The sequence below is a fragment of the Pseudophryne corroboree genome, chromosome 2 (genome assembly GCF_028390025.1).
Source record: "Pseudophryne corroboree isolate aPseCor3 chromosome 2, aPseCor3.hap2, whole genome shotgun sequence".
NCBI lineage: Eukaryota > Metazoa > Chordata > Amphibia > Anura > Myobatrachidae > Pseudophryne > Pseudophryne corroboree.
The window spans coordinates 571,109,049-571,128,929 of NC_086445.1; the positions used below are offsets into that span (position 1 = coordinate 571,109,049).

The 19,881-nt window shown below is 44.2% G+C and overlaps 1 protein-coding gene across 1 annotated transcript in view; it reads right to left on the reverse strand.

Moving 5' to 3' along the window:
- Positions 1–19,881, reverse strand: part of LOC135036093 (angiopoietin-2-like) — a 112,119-nt gene that overhangs the window by 29,794 nt on the left and 62,444 nt on the right. Inside the window, exon 6 of the mRNA XM_063954408.1 lies at positions 17,499–17,600. Within this exon, the coding sequence (XP_063810478.1) occupies positions 17,499–17,600 (102 nt within the window). The remainder of the gene's footprint in view (positions 1–17,498; positions 17,601–19,881) is intronic.

Genomic DNA, 19,881 nt, shown 5'->3' on the forward strand with positions numbered 1-19,881 from the left:
ACATGGGCACACTATAAGACTTTGAATGGGTGTGAACTGGTTCCTCCCTTTATGCCCCTCCTCCAGACTTCAGTTAGAAAACTGTGCCCAGAGAGACGGACATTTAGAGGAAAGAATTTAATGTTTGAACACGGTGAGTGTCATACCATCTCACACCTCAAACATGCCACAGAACGTGGCATTCAACAGAACACCAGCTGACGGCATGGAAAAACCATACAGCAAAATGCTGACCGAAAACGTAACACGACGTGTGTGCATCATGACCGATAATCATATATCGCATGTCATGGCACGAATAACTGCAGCAACAGACATGAGTGCAAGAAACCCCACATGAGTGCAACGACAACCAATAGCTGCAGATACAATACGCACTGGGACGGGCGCCCAGCATCCTCTACGGACTAAGAGAAAAGGATTTACCGGTAGGTATTAAAATCCTATTTTCTCCTACGTCCTAGAGGATGCTGGGGTTCCAAAAGGACCATGGGGTTTATACCAAAGCTCCAGACCGGGCGGGAGAGTGCGGATAACTCTGCAGCACCGATTGAGCAACCTGAGGTCCTCAGCAGCCAGGATATCAAACTTGTAGAAGTTAGGAATAATGTTTGAACCCGACCAAGTAGCCGCTCGGCAAAGTTGAACCACCGAGACTCCACGGGCATCCGCCCAAGAAGAGCCCACCTTACTGGTAGAGTGGGCCTTCACCGACTTCGGTAATGGCAATCCAGCCGTAGAATGAGCCTGCCGAATCGTATCACAGATCCAGTGTGCAATAGCCTGCTCAGAAGCAGGAGCCCCAATTATGTTGGGAGCATACAGGATAAACAGAACCTCTGTTTCCCCAATCTGAGCCGTCCTGGCGACTCAAAAATTCAAGCTCTGACTACCACAAGAGACTTCGAACCAGCCAAGGCTTAAGCAGTCCCAGGAACCACAATAGGTTGGTTCCTGTAAAAACGCAGAAAGCACTTTAGGCAGAAACTGTTGCCAATTTCTCAATTCCTCTCTATCCACAAGGAAGATCAAAGAGAGCTCTTGTGAGGCGAAGCCGCCAATTCTGACACCCGCCTTGCGGACGCCAATGCCAATAGCATGACCACTTTTCAAGAGAGAAATTTTGTACCTTACGTAAAGGTGTGACATAAGAAACTGTAACACCACATTAAGGTCCCATGGTGCCACCGGGCACAAATGGAGGTTGGAAGTGCAGCACTCCTTTCACGAAAGTCCGAACTTTTGGAAAGGTGGCCCACTCTACCTTTTTTTTTTGGAAATAGATAAGGCCTAAACCTGCACTTTAATGGAGCCTAGCCTTAGGCCTGCATCCACACTGCATGCAAAAATATGGAGAAAACGACCCAGCCGAAATTCCTCCGTAGGAGCCTTCTTGTATTCACACCAAGACACATATCTACTAGCTTGAAGCAATGTGGAAATGACTTTACTGGCAATACCCTTTCGGCCAGGATATGGCGTTCAACCGCCAAGCCGTCAAACGCAGCCCCGGTAAATCTTGGTACCCGCCCTGTCCTGCTGTAACAGGACCACTCTTAGAGGCCAGGGATCTTCTATGAGTAAGTCTTGAAGATCTGGATACCAAGCCCTCCTTGGCTAGACCGGAACAATGAGGATCGCCTGAATCTTTGTTTTTCTTATGGTTATCACCTTCGGAAAGAGTGAAAGTGGAGAGAACACATAGAGCGACTGAAACATCCAAGGTGTCACGAGGGGATCCACTGCTATAGCTTGAGTGTCCCTTGACCTTGACCAACATCCCCGAAGTATCCTATTGAGGCAAAAACGCCCTCACATATAATCGAGGAATTCCCCAAAGACTTGTCATTTCTGTGAACTTCTTGATGAAGACCCCAGTCTCCTGGATGAAGATCGTGCTGAGGAAGTCTATTTCTCCATTGTCTTCACCCGGAACGACGATCTCTAATGGAGCGTTTACCTGCCTTTCCGCTCATCGGAAACTTTTGTGGCTTCCACCATTTCTGCTCTGCTCCTCATTCCACCCTAGTGGCTTACTTACGCCACTGCTGTTTAGTCGTCCGACAGAATTAAGACGGGCAGAACACGAAGAAGATGTTCCGTTGTAAATAGTTCTTAATCCAAGAATGCTTATTGCAGGCAAGCTTTTCGGCTTGACCTTTCCCCTTGGGAATTCTTCCCTTGGAAAAACTGCTCTCCAGCCTTGGAGACTTGTATCCATGGATACCAGGATCTTATCCTGGATCCCGAACCATCGTCCCTGCAGGAGGTGAGAACTGTGAAGCCACCACAGGAGAGATATCCTGGTCCTGTAAAATAGGAATATTCACCGGTGCATGTGCAGGTAAGACCCGGACCATATGCTCACTCACTCTGGCATTTGACCTGCTCACCGAATGGCCTTGTAGGCCGTAACCATCTTCCGCATAAACGAAAGGTATCGACGGGTTTACACTGTTGCAAATCTGATCCAACTCTGGATCATCAGATCTCTTTCCACAGGAAAAAAACAACTCTTAACCGATCAGTATCCAAACTTATTCCCAACTCCGACCTCAGCATCGTTGGGATCAACAGTGATTCTTTGTGACGAAGAACCGTCAGAGAGAAACAACGAATTTTACCATTTGTTTCTTGACCTCGCCGTAGTCAGGAGAGCATCCCCGTACAGAAAAATAATGGCTCTTACTAAAGACGGAAACCATCCTACCACCATCAGTCTGGTGAACTGGCAATGACGATCCTGAATAGCAAAAATAGGTAAGATTAACGCGGATGACACCGCACTTAAAACTTCTTTCTCCTTTTACAGGCCGGAAATCCCTGCCCAGAGAGATTCCAACTTGTAGTTCTAACTTCTTAAGAAGAAATCTTCTTGGGATTGTTCTGACCGAGCTGTCTGGTCTCAGAAGCACGAAAAAGCCAGTTTACTCCCTCTTTTTTTTTTTTTTTTTTTAGGGACAGCAGGACAATGTCCTGATCCTGAACCAAACCTTGTATGGCGTCGCCTACTACCTCCCCGTCCATAGGAGAATCGGTAAGATCTATTTTAAAAATCAGCGAGGGGAATCATCTGGAAACTCAAGTATGTCCCCCTATGGACTGTATTCTTACCCACTGTGTCAAGTCCATTCCAGGACTGACTGAGGAGTATTAGACGAGTTCCCACCGGTGAGGGTTCCAGCAAGATAGACCCAGCGATCTGCGGTGGACGTGGTAGAAACAGAGGACGATATCTTGCTCTGCGAACTTGAAAAGGCCGCAGACCTCTTACCTTTTCACCTTCCTCTACCTGCAAAGAAGGGGAAAACAAAACGGTATCTAACCCGTCAAAATGACTGCATCCCACAAAAAATGCATCACCAACCGTTGTGAGGGAACATAGCTCAGGACGGTAGACATACCAGTGGTATCTGCCAAGATCCATTTAACCAAGCCCTCCCCAAACCAGATTATCCCTTCATAGGGAAGATGCTCCAGTATTTCTCGGAGTCAGTGCATACCTCTTGTAGTCGCACAGCAGCATGCTGCAATGTTCTAGATAAGACCCATGGAATATCCAATTTCTCCCCAGGGTAATTATATCGGATAACAAGGTAACCGACCATCTTTGAATACAAGTACACCCCCATGTGCATGTAACGCCAATATCATCTAACCATATAATTAAAAATATAACTTAGCTTCCTGTATACAATCCTTGTTGACAGGGCCCCGTGTAGACCAGGGGTAGACATTCACTTTATTCTATCCATGGCAGTAAAAGAATAAACACTCGGACTCCTCGTGAGGATTCGAGACCATCTTGTCACGGCTGACCTAGAGCTTCATCAACAGAGCGACCAGCACATGAGAAAAAATAACTTTACTTCAGCATTCATAATAAATTGTAATATAAGTGTACACATTTAAATACACATATATACACATATACCTATATATACATCTCATCAGCGGATCTAATCAGGAAACATTATGGCCGACATAGACCATAGAATTCATGTCGACGACAGGGAGTAGTGATTGGGCAAAATAACATTTTTGTGACCCCGAGGGATCTGAGTGAAACACATACCGAATTTCACTAGGACGCCCCCACAAATTACTATCACGTCTGTGCTCGAGCTACAGCCCACTGCAACATACCATACATATATACACCTACAGGTATAGGTTTCTCATATATTTTTACACCCAGTCATCATAGTTGGTGCCAACAGGGTCACCCACATATTACTGTGTTCCCCATACAGTGTGTACCTATGACAAGCATACCTCTACCGATCCGTTGACTCTGTCAAGTACCAACAGGCATCGGCGATGTCGACAGTGACCCCATATCGGTTTGTGACCGATCACTCCCTCATGTAGACACATGTGAACTATAGTGGGTATAATTGACAGGGAACTACACAGAAAAATGCACAACAATGATTATATGGCCATTTCTAAACAACTAGTGTTATATATATATATCTCATGTGACAAGAACACTGGAATAGTGTTTGAGGGCAGGTATGTTTGTCCCAGGTTCTTGTCTTACATGTATTAGAAAAATGAAAACTTCTAGGAAAATGTTTTGTTTTGTCAGAACCTTTTCAGTTTGTTGGAAAATCTGGATAAGGGCCCTGAAAGAGAGATGGGGCAAGTTCCAGACATTGGGCCCAGTTCGGGTCTTTGGCCTCACAGAAGGCTAATCAGGCTTTCAGCTGTGTAAGAGTGTTATAGAGCTGCTGGCCTAATTAGTGTGGGCAGACTGCCTGAGGAGACTGGAGGATCTCTGAAGAGAGAAACACGCTTCTTTATGCAAGTGAGCCATACAGTGTTTACTGGAGAACTCTGTGTTTTTGTTTAGTGATAGTTAGGAACGTCCTGTGTTTAGTTAGTGCCGGACAGGCAAGGTATTTTCTTTTGGTGTTTGTTTTATTTTCTGTTTAATAAAACTGTCTGTGGCCAGATGCACCACAAACTGGACTTGTGTGATTCCTCAGCTGCTGCGTGCTGCCACTTACCCCATGAAACGGCAACTTGTACCCTGACAGTGTTACACTCAATATACCAGTAAAAACTCTGTGCCCTCCCATCATTTGTACTGCATCACCTTTTTGGCAGGGACAGAGAGAAAAATGGCGCTGAACACTGCTGTGAAGGCTAAGCCCCGCCCTCTATTCGGCGCACTTCAGCCTCATTATAATAAAGTATAACATACAGGCAGGGGACCGTATATAGTGTCTAGGCACTATATACCGTCCCAAAACACTTATATATTGCTGTCCAGGGCGCCCCCCCTGGTGCCCTGCATCCAAGTGACCGCTGGCGTGTGCGGGATTTGGCGCGCAGCGCTACCGCTGCTGTTCGGCGGGGGTATCATACCCGGTGTCCGGGCCCCGAGAATGCCTGTGTAAAATACAGAACCTCAGTAACATGCTGCCCAGGGCGCTCCCCCCCAGCGCCCTGCACCCTGCAAGTGCCGTTGGTGATGTGTGTGGGAGCATGGAGCGCAGCGCTACCGCTACTGTTACCTCCATTACTGAAGTCTTCTGCCATCACTGAAGTCTTCTTTTCTTCCAATACTCACCCGGCTTCTTTCTTCTGGCTTCTGTGAGGGGGTTGACGGCGCGGCTCCGGGAACAAGCAGCTAGGCGAACCAAGTGATCGAACCCTCTGGAGCTAATGGTGTCCAGTAGCATAAGAAGCAGAGCCCTTGAACTAAGAAGAAGTAGGTCTGACTTCTCTCCCCTCAGTCCCACGATGCAGGGAGCCTGTAGCCAGCAGGTCTGCCTGAAAATAAAAAACCTAACATAAAGTCTTTTAGAGAAACTCTGTAGAGCTCCCCTAGTGTGTGTCCAGTCACCTCTGGGCACAAAGGCTAACTGAAGTCTGGAGGAGGGGCATAGAGGGAGGAGCCAGTTCACACCCATTCAAAGTCTTATAGTGTGCCCATGTCTCCTGCGGATCCCGTCTATACCCCATGGTCCTTTTGGAACCCCAGCATCCTCTAGGACGTAGGAGAAATATATATATATATATATATATATATATATACACACACACACACACACACACACACACACACACATACATGTATTGCACACCCAGTGCTCAGGTCTGCAGGCGTAGATCTCAGGACCAGCTGCTTCTCCCACGGGCAGCTTTAGGTGTCTTGCTCATGAGTTCGTAGACCCATGCATCTTTTTGTGTTAATTCATGAAGGAAAAACTGCAAATATTGTTTACAAAGAAACTTTGTGATCAATGTGCACAATATAAAATATATAGTACATCACAATATGAGATGCAACTACTGTGTTTGTAAAATTAGTTCCGCTGAGCAATAGCAGACATCCATGCATGTGAAGCATGGCAAACACTAGTATTAATTTAAATTGCCACATATAATCATACATACTCACAGGCGCCAGCCCACATCTATCCATCACACTCTAGGCCTGATTCTGTGCCATGCGCATTGGTGATGTTCACATAACTGAGCGAGTTTGTGCAACTGCGCATGTTCAAAAATCCCTAAACCTTCAGGGCATATGTTACGCAGAGTGAATGCACAATGGAGCTATTGAAATCAAGATGCACGGTATTAGAAATGTTGTGAAAACGTTTAGGGCATTCTTGGGAGGTGGCAGTAGTAATGAACACAAAAACTGTTTAATGGGCATGTTATGGGAGTTTAGGGGCGTGACAGTGGCTGCATACACAGAAATACATATGCATAGCCGCAGATATAGGAGGCCATAGTCAGACAGAGACACTGCACCTGCCATAGGGCTTATGCAAGTTTCAATGGTGTGACTGATGGTAGTCTCCAAGGATGCACCTATCGATATTAGTACATAGTTACATAGTCAGTGAGGTTGAAAAGAGGCAAAATGTCCATTGGGTTCCACCTGTATTCTGCATTAATCTGTTCATATTATAATGTGCATGCTGAAGTAATGGTTTAGTACCGATTTACAGCAATGATTCTTACCACTCCCAGATAATTTTAATATCAATATGCTAAATGCTATAGCCCTTGATATGTTTTCCTGTTAGAAATTTGTCCAATCCATTTTTAAATGCATTTACAGAGTCTACCATTACTACCTTCTCCGGCAGTGAGTTCCAAATCTTTATTCCCCTTACGGAGAAGAATCCTTTCCTACGTTGTGTACGGAATTTTCTCTCTTCTAGCCTCAGTGAGTGCCCACGCGTCCTATACAGAGTTCTTTTAATAAACAAATCCGCTGCTAGCTCCGTGTAATGACCCTTTACATATTTGAAGATATTAATAATGTCTCCTCTTTTCTAGTGAATACATATTTAATTTAGTTAGCCTCTCCTCATATTCCAGTGTCTCTAATCCTTTAATTTAGTAGCTCGTCTTTGAACTCTTTCTAGTTCCCCGATATCCTTTTTGTAATATGGGGCCCAGAACTGAATGCAATATTCCAGGTGTGGGCGTACCAATGATTTGTGCAACGGCAGGATTACATCCTCATCCTTGGACTTAATACCCCGTTTAATGCACGCAAGCACTTTACTTGCCTTCTGTGCTGCAGTTTGGCATTGTGTACTGTTACTAAGCCAATTGTCTATGAGCACCCCCAAATCTTTTTCCACCAAAGTTACCCCTAGACAGAGCCGAAACTAGGATTTTCATCATCCGGGGCAAGGCAATAGTTTGCGCAACTCCCCCCCCCCCCCCCCCCCCATTAAAAAACAGAAAAAAACAAAAACAAGAGGATAACAAACTCTGTCAGAGTAAAATATCAGATTACCAGGAAATTTGAAAAAACGGGATACTATTGAACAATATTCCCCTATGTGCCACAAATGCCCTACAGTATGCGTCACATGCCCTGCCAGTGTGTTCAACTACATGCTCCACTGTGTGTCCCCATACATTGCACTATATCATAACACTTCATCACTGCACTACATTCCCCTATCCACTGCACTACATCACTATACTACATCCCCTACACGCTGAACTACATCAGTAAACTACATGCCCCTATGCACTGCACTACATACCCTATATGCTACACTACATCACTACACTACATCCCCTTGTATGATTCACCACATCAGTGCACTACATGCCCCTATATACTGCAATACATTACTACACTACATACCCTATATGGTACACTACATCACTACACTACATCCCCCAATAAGCTACACCAAATCCCCCCATCTGGGAGGCAAAGCGGAGCTTGATACTGCTAACTGAGAGTACAGTGCGCTTCTATAGCTTGCACAGTGCACCGCACGCTAGTCGCAGCACTGCGTGGCAAAGAAGAGAGTTTAAGACAGTAGCCGGCATAGGAGAGATCCCAGGTACTGGAACTCACCCGCACATCATTGGAGCCAGCTGTGGGCAGACAGGTGGGTCAGAGACAATGCCAAAGGTGCGGTCTGCTGCCTCACTGCCGGTTAAAAAAAAAAACCCTGTTCCTCTGTAACTCCTTGGCGCCCCCTCAAATCCTGCACCCGGGCCCCCCCCCCCCCCCCCCCCCCAGTTATGGCCCTGCCCTAGATTTTCTCCATCTAGAGTGTAGGATGCAAGTGTGTTTTTTGTCCCAAAATGCATAACTTTGCATTTGTCTATGTTGAACTTCATTTTCCATTTAGACGCCCAGAATTCAGTTTAACTATGTCATTCTGTAGAGACTCCACATCGGTTTCTGAGTTAATTACCTTACACAGTTTAGTGTCGTCTGCAAAGATTGACACTGTGCTCTCCAGGCCTATTCCTAGATCATTGATAAATATAATGAACAGCAGTGGGCCAAGAACGGACACTTGTGGTATTCCGCTGACTACTGGTGCCCAGCTGGAGAACATCCCATTTACCACTACTCGTTGTTCCCTGTTATCCAACCAATTACCTATCCAAGTACAAATAATATTTCCTAGGCCAAGTTCCCTTAATTTATGCACCAGTCTCCTATGTGGCACTGTATCAAAGGCTTTTGCTAAATCTAAGTAAACCACGTCCACTGCTTTTCCATGGTCAAGATTCTTGCTCACTTCCTCGTAGAAGCTAATTAAGTTGGTTTGACATGATTTGTGCCTTACAAACCCATGCTGACTTTTAGTAATAAACTTAGTTGCATGTAGGTGCTCCTCTATGCTATCCCTCAAAATGCTTTCTAATATTTTACCCACTATAGAGGTTAAACTAACTGGTCTATAGCTTCCAGGATTATTTTTAGTTCTCTTTTTAAATAAAGGCACTACCTCAGCTATGCGCCAATCCTTTGGTACCTGTTAGGGTCTCCTGCCCTGTGCTGCCACGTCGTCATGGCAACCGGGAGACAAGTGCTAGCGGAGTAACCTGAGCGCAGCTGATACTCCGGTTCGGGTCTTTTGCTGTGCAGTGGTTACAGGCTCTGTGCACTGCAGGGGATCCGGTGCTGGTTTTTGTGCTCACAGTCTGTGAGGTCTGAGTGGGGCGTGGACAGCACCTGCTTTATAAGGCCTCTTCTCAGGTTAAGCAGATGCTGCTGAATCTTTGTTGGTTAGTCAGTTCCTGAAAGTTAGCCAGTACTGTGTAGCTTTGTATTTGTTGTTGCTTACTGCAAATAGGCCTGGGGATTTGGTACTACACTCTGCCAATCCAGACCTAGCAGTAAGACTGGAGTCAGTCGTTTAGCTTGCTGGGGTTATTTTACTACTCTGTGAACTTAGCAAGTTTGCGGCTGTATTCTAAGACTTGCCTGCCTAAATCCTGTCTCACTGTGCAAGGTGTCAGGTGTCAGTTTAGTGGCAGTAAGCTGAACCTGTGCACTGCAAGTGAGAATTAGGATTGTGGAGACTCTCCTTGTGTCTATCATTCCATCTCTGACCAAGGAGTTTACTGCCACACCCGTTGGTAACCCTTTAGGGTTTTGCTGTTGCCCTTAGCAACAGCATTTCGGGTTCTCTACGTATTAAAACACAACATCTTGCTTTTCCCATCTGAGCATTACTAATACTAGGGAGACACCCAGTTCCTTAGCCTCTGGGCTTCTCTGTTCACTTTGTGTTTATTTTGTTACCCTATCACCTTCTGTGTACGTAATGTCATATTCCCCAGTCTGTCTGTGAGTTCATTTGTTTTGCATACCTATCCGTTCAGACACCAGTACATTCCTGCAGGCACTGGTGTGCATAACAGTTCAAACACCAGTACATTCCTGCAGGCACTAGAGTGCATAACAGTTCTGACACCAGTACATTCCTGCAGGCACTGGTGTGCATAACAGTACCATGCCTGATCTAATCGAACTATTGAAAATCAGGTATAGGGGTTTTGCTAGCTGTGTCCTAAGCTCCTTAATAACCCTCGGATGAAAACCGTCTGGGCCTGGTGATTTATTAATCTTTATTTTGCTTAGTCTCTCCAGGACTACTTCCTCACTTAAACAGGTATCTAGCCAAGAGTCATTACCTTCGCTGTCGTTAAGCACTACTGTCACCTGTGCATCCTCCCTAGTGAATACTGATGAAAAAAAATTGTTAAATATTTCCGCTTTTAATTTGTCATTGTTTGTCAATGATCCCAATTCATCCTCTAATGGGCCCACATTCTCCTTCTTCAACCTTTTGCTGTTTATATATTTATAAAACTTTTTAGGATTGGTTTACTCTCTATAGCGATTTGTTTTTCGTTTGCAATTTTAGCTGCTCTTATTATTTTTTTGTAACTTTTATTGCATTCCTTGTAAAACCGGAATGACTCCTCCCCGATTTAAATGTTTTAAAAGCACGCCTCTTATTAGCCATTGCTTCTTTGACCTCCTTATTAATCCACATTGGTTTGTGCTTAATACTCCTGCGTTTACTGCTCATTGGAATGAATTTGTGAATATTGCTTTCAAGCAACCCTTTTAAAGCATCCCACACTACCGAAGTGTCCTTGCCATGAAACAACTCTTCCCAGGTAATGCCGTTTAGTGTCCGTCTCAGCATATTGAAGTTAGCTTTTCTAAAGTTGAATGTTTTAGTTGCTCCCTTATAGCTATTTTTCTTGAAACTAATGTCAAAAGTGATCATATAGTGATCGCTGTTTCCCAAGGTCTCCCCAACTTTAATGTTTGATATAATGTCCACGTTATTGGTAATAACTAGGTCCAGGATAGTTTTACCTCTAGTTGGGTCCTCGACTAATTGAGTCAGGAATTGATCCTTCAATGTATTTAAAAACCTGCTGCTCCTAGTTTTTAAACACGAATCGTTCCTCCAATTTATATCAGGATAGTTAAAGTCTCCTAACACTAGGATGTCCCCCATTCCTGCTGCTTTTTCTATTTGCTGTAAGAGTTGTTCCTCCTCATGTATGCTGATATCCGGTTGCTTGTAACACGTGCCAATGACTAGTTTCTTTGCTTCAACGCCCTCACTTGTGATATCAACCCATAGCAACTCCACGTTATCTCCAATACCCTTGCAGATAGTATCTATTATACATGGTTTAAGAGATGGTTTAACGAAGAGACATATCCCTCCTCCCCTATTGGTAGCCCTATCCCTCCTAAAAAGAGAATAACCCTCCAAAAACGCACCCAGTCTTCCCACCATGTTTCCGTAATACCTATAATATCGTATTGGAATTTTGATACAAGACATTCCAATTCTCCCATTTTACCCGATAGGCTTCTTGCATTTGCAAGCATACATTTTAGCTTTTTCCCTTGACGGTTTGTTTTAATGGTATCTTATCTGTATTTACAAGTGTCTTTCTAGAATTACTCTTACCTATTGTTAATCTCCTCCCCCCATTACCACCCCCATCATATTTAATACCTCCTTCCTCACTACTAGCACTATTTGACGTAATAAGTATTTCTATGTCCTGCCCCCTGATGTTAGTATCTTCCCTTATGCTTTGGACATCCTTTTCTATATTCTGTATTGTTGTGGAATACTCATCCGTAGGTAATAATTTTGGAATATCTCGGACAATACCCGTGTCCATAAATCCGGTGTCAATACCCATGCAGATGCCCTTGCCTGCTGATCTTTCCCTCCCCCCTTCTCCTCCCCCAAATTGTTCCTTACCCCGATCTTTACTGTTCTCCCTGTTTGTCCCGTAGATTCTAGCTAAACCCTCCCCCCAGGCTCCTAGTTTAAAAGCTCCTCCAACCTTCTAACCATCCTACCCCCCAGCACCGCAGCCCCCTCCTCATTCAGGTGCAATCCATCACGACAAAAAAGATGGCGCCTGACTGAGAAGTCCGCCCAGTGTTCCAGTAACACAAACCCCTCCTTCCTACACCAGTCTCTAAGCCATACATTTACCTCCCTGATCTTCCTCTGCCTCCCTGGGCTAGCGCATGGCACTGGTAATATTGCTGAGAATATTACCTTAGATGTCCTTGCCTAATTCCCTATAGTCTTTCTTAAGGATATCCCACCTATCACTTTGTCGCTGGTGCCAACATGCACCAAGAACGCCGGGTCTTTACCAGTCCCTCCCAACAATCTATCTACCCGGTCCGCGATGTGCCGTACCCGAAAACCCGGGAGACAACAGACTGTACAGAGGTCCCGGTCCCGGTAACATGTATGGGCACTGAAAGTGGGCACCTCAGTCCTTGCACATTCCAATGCACAGATGTACATAAAAGAAGGCTTTTGTAGCGGCATTTGCATAAAGTCACAATGTGACCGCCAATAGATGCTGCAGCTTGTGCTTCTGCATCCACCTCTAAATCAGGCCCTCTGTGTCCTTTGTCTTTCCTATTGTTTTCGTATATAGGGCCCCATAAACTTATACGACATGACGGTCCGTCATATCATATAAGATTTCCTCCAACCTCCCGGCAGCCTTCCTGTTGGCAGGATAGTATTAGATATAACGTATGCAGTTTTTTTTGCATACGATGTATCTTTTACTTTCCCATCCATTTACTGCGGGATCCGACATACTGTATAACGAGTGCAGCACTCGTGATATGTCAGATCTAAGGGGATCCGATCGGATCGGGGGAAAAGCACATTGAAAATGGCCGATTTCACCCAATATATCGGGCCGAATGCCAGAATTCACTCAATATATCGGGCCGAATGCCCGAATTGGGCTGAAATCGGGCATTATCGGTCTAGTGTATGTGGCCCTTATGCCATCTATGTCTTTCTTTCTGCATGTCTCTGCATGTCTTGTATGTTTGTGTGTGTCATAACTTCCTACTTTATACTGGCGTCACTTTCCCTGCACCTCCTGCACAAACCTCCTCCACTGGCATCTCCTGGGGGAAGAGGGGTGCAGATGCCAGGCACTGCAAAATGAGTCATCAAGGTCACGAACCTTGCACTTTACATGGAAAGTAGACCAGATTGGGGAGTCTGTTCTGTTCTTCATGGAGTGTAGGAGAATTCCACGAAATTCCAGAGCCTCCCAATATATTCCTGGACAGTAGGTTAGTATGGCGTGTCCACATTTTCTTTTTCGTGTGTGTGTGTGTATTTGTGTATAAAATAGGCAAGTATGCTGTGTATGGTACTTAATCCTGTGTATGTCTCACTCTCTGCTTTCTCACTCTTTCTGCTATGTGCCTGTATGCATTTTGGTGTCTCTCTCTCTCTCTGACCTCTTTGTCTCTTTCTCTTTACTTTTTTAGTTTATCTTTTTCTCTCTCTCTAATTGTTTGGTCTGTCTCACAGTCTTTTCCCTCCAGATTTCTCTCTCTGCTCTCCTGAGGGCAGATGCACCAACATGGATTTGCAGTAAATCTACAGTTTTCAGAGTATTTCCACATCAGTTAAGGCTTCCTATATATATATATATATATATATATATATATATATATATATATATGATCAAAGGACCATAGCAAGTAAAAGATATCTGCGGCAATCACTATATTTTCCTTCCACAGAGCAGTCCCCATACGTTTCTCTGGGGACTGTGATCTGTCTGAATGTATGAAGCTCATAAATAGCTGAGTGTCCATAGCTAATGCAGAAACTGAGAAAATTAGAATATCGTGCACAAGTTAATTTATTTCAGTAATTCAACTTAAACTGTGAAACTAATATACAGTTGTTGAGTATCCCTTATCCAAAATTCAAAATCCCACATTTTTGGGTTCCCTACTGAGAAAATGACATATATATTAAATATTATGTGTAGATATAGATATATTATAAAGATATATAATATAATATACACTGCTCAAAAAAATTAAGGGAACACTTAAACAACACAATGTAACTCCAAGTCAATCACACTTCTGTAAAATCAAACTGTCCACTTAGGAAGCAACACTGATTGACAAACAATTTTACATGCTGTTGTACAAAAGGAATAGACAACAGGTGGAAATTATAGGCAATTAGCAAGACACCCCCAATAAAGGAGTTGTTCTGCAGGTGGTGACCACAGACCACTTCTCAGCTCCTATGCTTTCTGGCTGATGTTTTGGTCACTTTTGAAAGCTGGCAGTGCTTTCACTCTAATGGTAGCATGAGACGGAGTCTACAACCCACACAAGTGGCTCAGGTAGTGCAGCTCATCCAGGATGGCACATCAGTGCGAGCTGTGGCAAGAAGGTTTGCTGTGTCTGTCAGTGCAGTGTCCAGAGCATGAAGGCGCTACTAGGAGACAGGCCAGTACATCAGGAGACGTGGAGGAGACCGTAGGAGGGCAACAACCCAGCGGCAGGACCGCTACCTCCGCCTTTGTGCAAGGAGGAACAGGAGTAGCACTGCCAGAGCCCTGCAAAATGACCTCCAGCAAGCCACAAATGTGCATGTGTCTACTCAAATGATCAGAAACATGACGTCCACAGGTGGGGGTTGTGCTTACAGTCCAACACCGTGCAGGACATTTGGCATTTGCCAGAGAACACCAAGATTGGCAAATTCGCCACTGGCGCCCTGTGCTCTTCACAGATGAAAGCAGGTTCTCACTGAGCACATGTGACAGACGTGACAGAGTCTGGAGACGTCAAGGAGAACGTTCTGCTGCCTGCAACATCCTCCAGCATGACCGATTTGGAAGTGGGTCAGTAATGGTGTGGGGTGGCATTTCTTTGGGGGGCCGCACAGCCCTCCATGTGCTCGCCAGAGGTAGCCTGACTGCCATTAGGTACCGAGATGAGATCCTCAGACCCCTTGTGAGACCATATGCTGGTGCGGTTGGCCCTGGGTTCCTCCTTATGCAAGACAATGCTAGACCTCATGTGGCTGGAGTGTGCCAGCAGTTCCTGCAAGACAAAGGCATTGATGCTATGGACTGGCCCGCCCGTTCCCCAGACCTGAATCCAATTGAGCACATCTGGGACATCATGTCTCGCTCCATCCACCAAAGCCACGCTGCACCACAGACTGTCCAGGAGTTGGCGGATGCTTTAGTCCAGGTCTGGGAGGAGATCCCTCAGGAGACCATCCGCCACCTCATCAGGAGCATGCCCAGGCGTTGTAGGGAGGTCATACAGTCACAAGGAGGCCACACACACTACTGATCCTCATTTTGACTTGTTTTAAGGACATTACATCAAAGTTGGATCAACCTGTAGTGTGTTTTTCCACTTTAATTTTGAGTGTGACTCCAAATCCAGACCTCCATGGGTTAATAAATTTGATTTCCATTGATAATTTTTGTGTGATTTTGTTGTCAGCACATTCAACTATGTAAAGAACAAAGTATTTAATAAGAATATTTCATTAATTCAGATCTAGGATGTGTTATTTTAGTGTTCCCTTTATTTTTTTGAGCAGTGTATATATATATGTGTCATTATCTCAGTAGGGGAACCAAAAATGTGTGATTTTGAATTTTGGATAAGGGATACTCAACCTGCATTACATAGACTCATTACATGCAAAGTGAGATATGTTATAATTTTGATGATTGTGGCTTACAACGTAAGAAAGCCCCAAATCCAAAATCTCAGAAAATTAGAATATTACATAAAATCAATAAAAAAAGGATTTTAAATACAGAAATGTCTGCCCGCTGAAAAGTATAATCATGCATATGTACTCAGTACTTGGTTTGGGCCCCTTTTGCATGAATTACTGCCTCAATGCGGCGTGGCATGGATTCTATCAGCCTGTGGCACTGCTGAGGTGTTATGGAAGACCAGGATGCTTCAATAGTGGCCTCCAGCTCTTCTGCATTGTTCAGTCTCATGTCTCTCATCTTTCTCTTGGCAATGCCCCATAGATTCTCTAATCACACAGAAGGTTAATCAGCATAGATGAACCTCGTTAGCAAGACTTGTTCCCAGGCAGAGAACTCACTCGGGTACTTCATGGTACTGGAGAGCTGTATTTCCAGTGAGAAAACATGCAGGATATAGGACAAATGGCAGAGGTAAGTCACCAAATGTTATGATTTTAATCAGGATTGTGACAATCCTCCTGGTACAGTATATTGCCGTCTCCCTCTGCCAACTTAGGGTTTCCTTCTTTCCACCTTGTGCCCCTCTCTACCCTTAAATATCTGTACTGCAAAACTGTTACTATAACAACTATACAGCACAGCTATAACTATTGTCTTGCTGGGTCCAGGCACTTGGGAGACATGGGAGAGTTATAACCCTTTTTTCTCTCTCAAGAACCCAATCATCAGTGGTAGAATGATGCTGAAACTGGAAATAACACTAGATAATAACTGCAGCAGCCAGTGATTTCACTATGCCTCCAGGCAGGGGCGGATTGGTAACAAAATGCGGCCCTGGAAAAATTTGTACTAGTGGCCCCACATGGCCAGCACCAGAGGTGTAAGATCTAGCCATGGGCCATGGCATCAGGACCCCTCCCCCCCCCCCCACACACACACACACACACACCCAAGACTTTCCAGATAGTGGGCATGTCCAGCATCAAGGGGGAAGTTAAAAAGAAATAAAATTCAATATTATGAGCACATTATATGATACACCTTCAGAATTTAGGAAACTATATCATTCTTTAGAAAGATATATTTTCTTGCTTAATACATTAACCGTATCTCAATCACTATTCACTCAATCTTATATGTCAGCCAAGCAGGCAGACAGAGCATACACTAGATCATCTGCAATCACAGGCTAAGTGGCAAAGTAATTTTCATATATGCAAATTATTTTGCATCTTATTCATTATGTCTATAAAAAGGACCACATGTCCTCAAACAAAACAGGCCCCATGGGTGTGTCGGCCCACCGAGAATCTTCCCTGTAGACCCTATGGCCAATCCGCCTCTGCCTCCAGGGTTAGGTGCTCTACGGACATACAAGGTTAGAATGAAGATACAAGTAGCTCTGCATAGTTACTATTGCATCACATTGGCATAGTATAATTACTTAAAATTGCATAGTGTTATAAGCAGATATTTCAAGACATTGTTCAGGTGAGAGGAAGATAAAGCAACAAGAACATTTTTGTTACAGAGAAAATCTTACCAGCTGCTTCTAACATTGCAGCAATACACAATGTTGCAGAAGATACAACACTCCTATCTGCTATTCAGGGCTTGTACTTTATGAGGAGAGGAATAAGAGGACAGGTCAACACTCAACTTACTTCTTTGTATTCCTTCCAATTCCGGTTAAAGTTCACAGATCCGTCCTTGCGATGCTGAATGACAGTCCATCCTCCACCACTAGTGTCCATCTCACAAAACGCCTGCATAACACCATTACAAGATATTAAAACAATTAAATGGGTTCAACCTTTTATTGATGGTTCTGTAATAAGCATTATTATTTTTATTATTTTCCTTTTTTCAGGTAAATTTTTATTAAACTTATAGAAACCATATAAGAAATAAAATGGTAGGGCAAGTTGTATGGGTATAGGGCAAGAATACCAGAATGTGTAAACAAATACAGTAGGTATATAGAATGGGTGTACACAAACCTAAGTTGACCCCTCCCCTTTCTGTGGTTAATGGAATAAAACCTTAATAAAAATTATTCATGCAAAAGAAAAAAAAAACCTCAGTTGAAAAGAGCATATAAAAAAATCTATCTATCTTTCTATATGTATTGATACCATATGTTACTTTTTTGTACACTACATACTTTTGCTCTGCATTTACTCTAATGCTGTTTTAATTATGTATGGTTTCTTACCACATTTTATAATCCTCAAGAAAATGTGCACCCCCACATGTAAGAAAAACACACACATTGGCCCCCGTGCGGAGCTAACTGCAGGAGACCTGGTGCCGCGGCCACACTGAGCCCACTAAGGGGGGGTGCCCTTATGTGGCAGCTTAGACGGACCTTTTAAAAGGATCTTAGTCTGAATAAAAATAACCAGCCGACGGTGGGCAGGCCCCTTAGGTCTCTCTGGGCCCCAGATGGCTGCCTTACTGCCTTATGAGAAATCCAGCTCTGCCCTCATCACTGTCATCATCCCCTCATCACTGCAACCTGCTTCAGTAACGTGTCAGCGACTCACTGATTGTCACTGAAAAGCAACAGGTGCTTTTCTTGCGCATGTGCAAATCATATGAATTTGTTTTTCTATTGAATTCTTTTTATGGTTAGTTACCATCGCATCGAAAGATTTGATGGTGGAAGCCTAGCCATCATTTGATGATGGGCTTCCAAAGTCCATCCCTAATTGTCTGTGCATGGGTGGAGAGGAAGTGTGGTAACGGGACCTATGACACCACATCTCTGCATCTGAAGGGCCACGCAAGGCCCAGGCCATGTCTGAGCCCTAGCTGAGCTACAAGAATATGGCATAGTGGGCATGAACGTGGCCCTGGCGCCGGTGCTCGCACTGAGCTCACTATGAAGTTGCACCCTTCCGTGGCCGCTCAGATGGATCAAAACAAAGCCGGCAGTGGGCAGGGCCCCAGTCGGCCGCCTGTACTGCCTTATTGGAAATCCTTCCATGAGGCATGGCGACATCCTGTACCTCCCAAAAATTATGAAAATAAAGGTATGCGCAGCACTGCCAGAGCATATCTGGGGAAGGGGGGCTCAATGCGATCGCTTCACCCCCTCCCTTCCCCTTTCCCCCCGCGCATATCATGCAGTCACTAGAGATTGCACAGTTCAATACACAGCAACATGTGCTGGACTGGGCAGAGAGTCTGCAACTAAAAAATAAGTTGGGAATAGAGCATATAGCAACATGTCACAAGATGGAAAGGCTGACAATGTACTGTAAACATTTCATGCAAAGAAAGATCTAGAAAGTCAAGGAAAGTCCCAGAGAGGTTGTGCCTGCCCAATTGTAGTCTCAGTCTCAAAGATATGCACATACTGATTAATAGACAGTGATTTTAGTAAGGCATGCAGGTGGTTCCTATTTTGTGATCCTAAAATTCCATACACATATGGAATGTATGGTTGTGGATGGCTCAGCAATTATCATTCTTCTTGTATTATTAAAGCTAAGTACTGCTCACTTTTCTCGTGTCAAAGTAAATGTCCTATCATTCATTGACCTAAGTAGTTCATAGGCATAGCATTACGTTTATTTATCAAACACGACTTGAAGTCACGTTCCACTAGCTGGTAGGTATAGTGGAAGGGGGCCTCCTCTGATGGCATGGTAGTACACAATAAAATGCAGATACTACAGATTTAACCCCTCTGCTCTGGCTGACATGCTCATTGTTTCACCCACAGCAAGTGTTCATAACTGAAGTAACATAAAGATGGCACAGCATAGTGTAGCTATGGTGTATTTATCTTCAGCCAGCTGCGATCATGGAATTAAACCTCCAGTGGTAACACATGTTCCTTGAGTGGCCATATGGAATGCATTGAATTCCCTATTTTAGAGACTCATTTGACAATCATGAGTGCAGAGAAATGTGTGTGTGTGTGTGTGTGTGTGTGTGTGTGTGTGTGTGTGTGTGTGTGTGTGTGTGTAAAGATTTATTGTTTTCATCTTTCTATCTGGTGTATTAGAAAAATCTATCAATCACTGTAATCAGAACCTT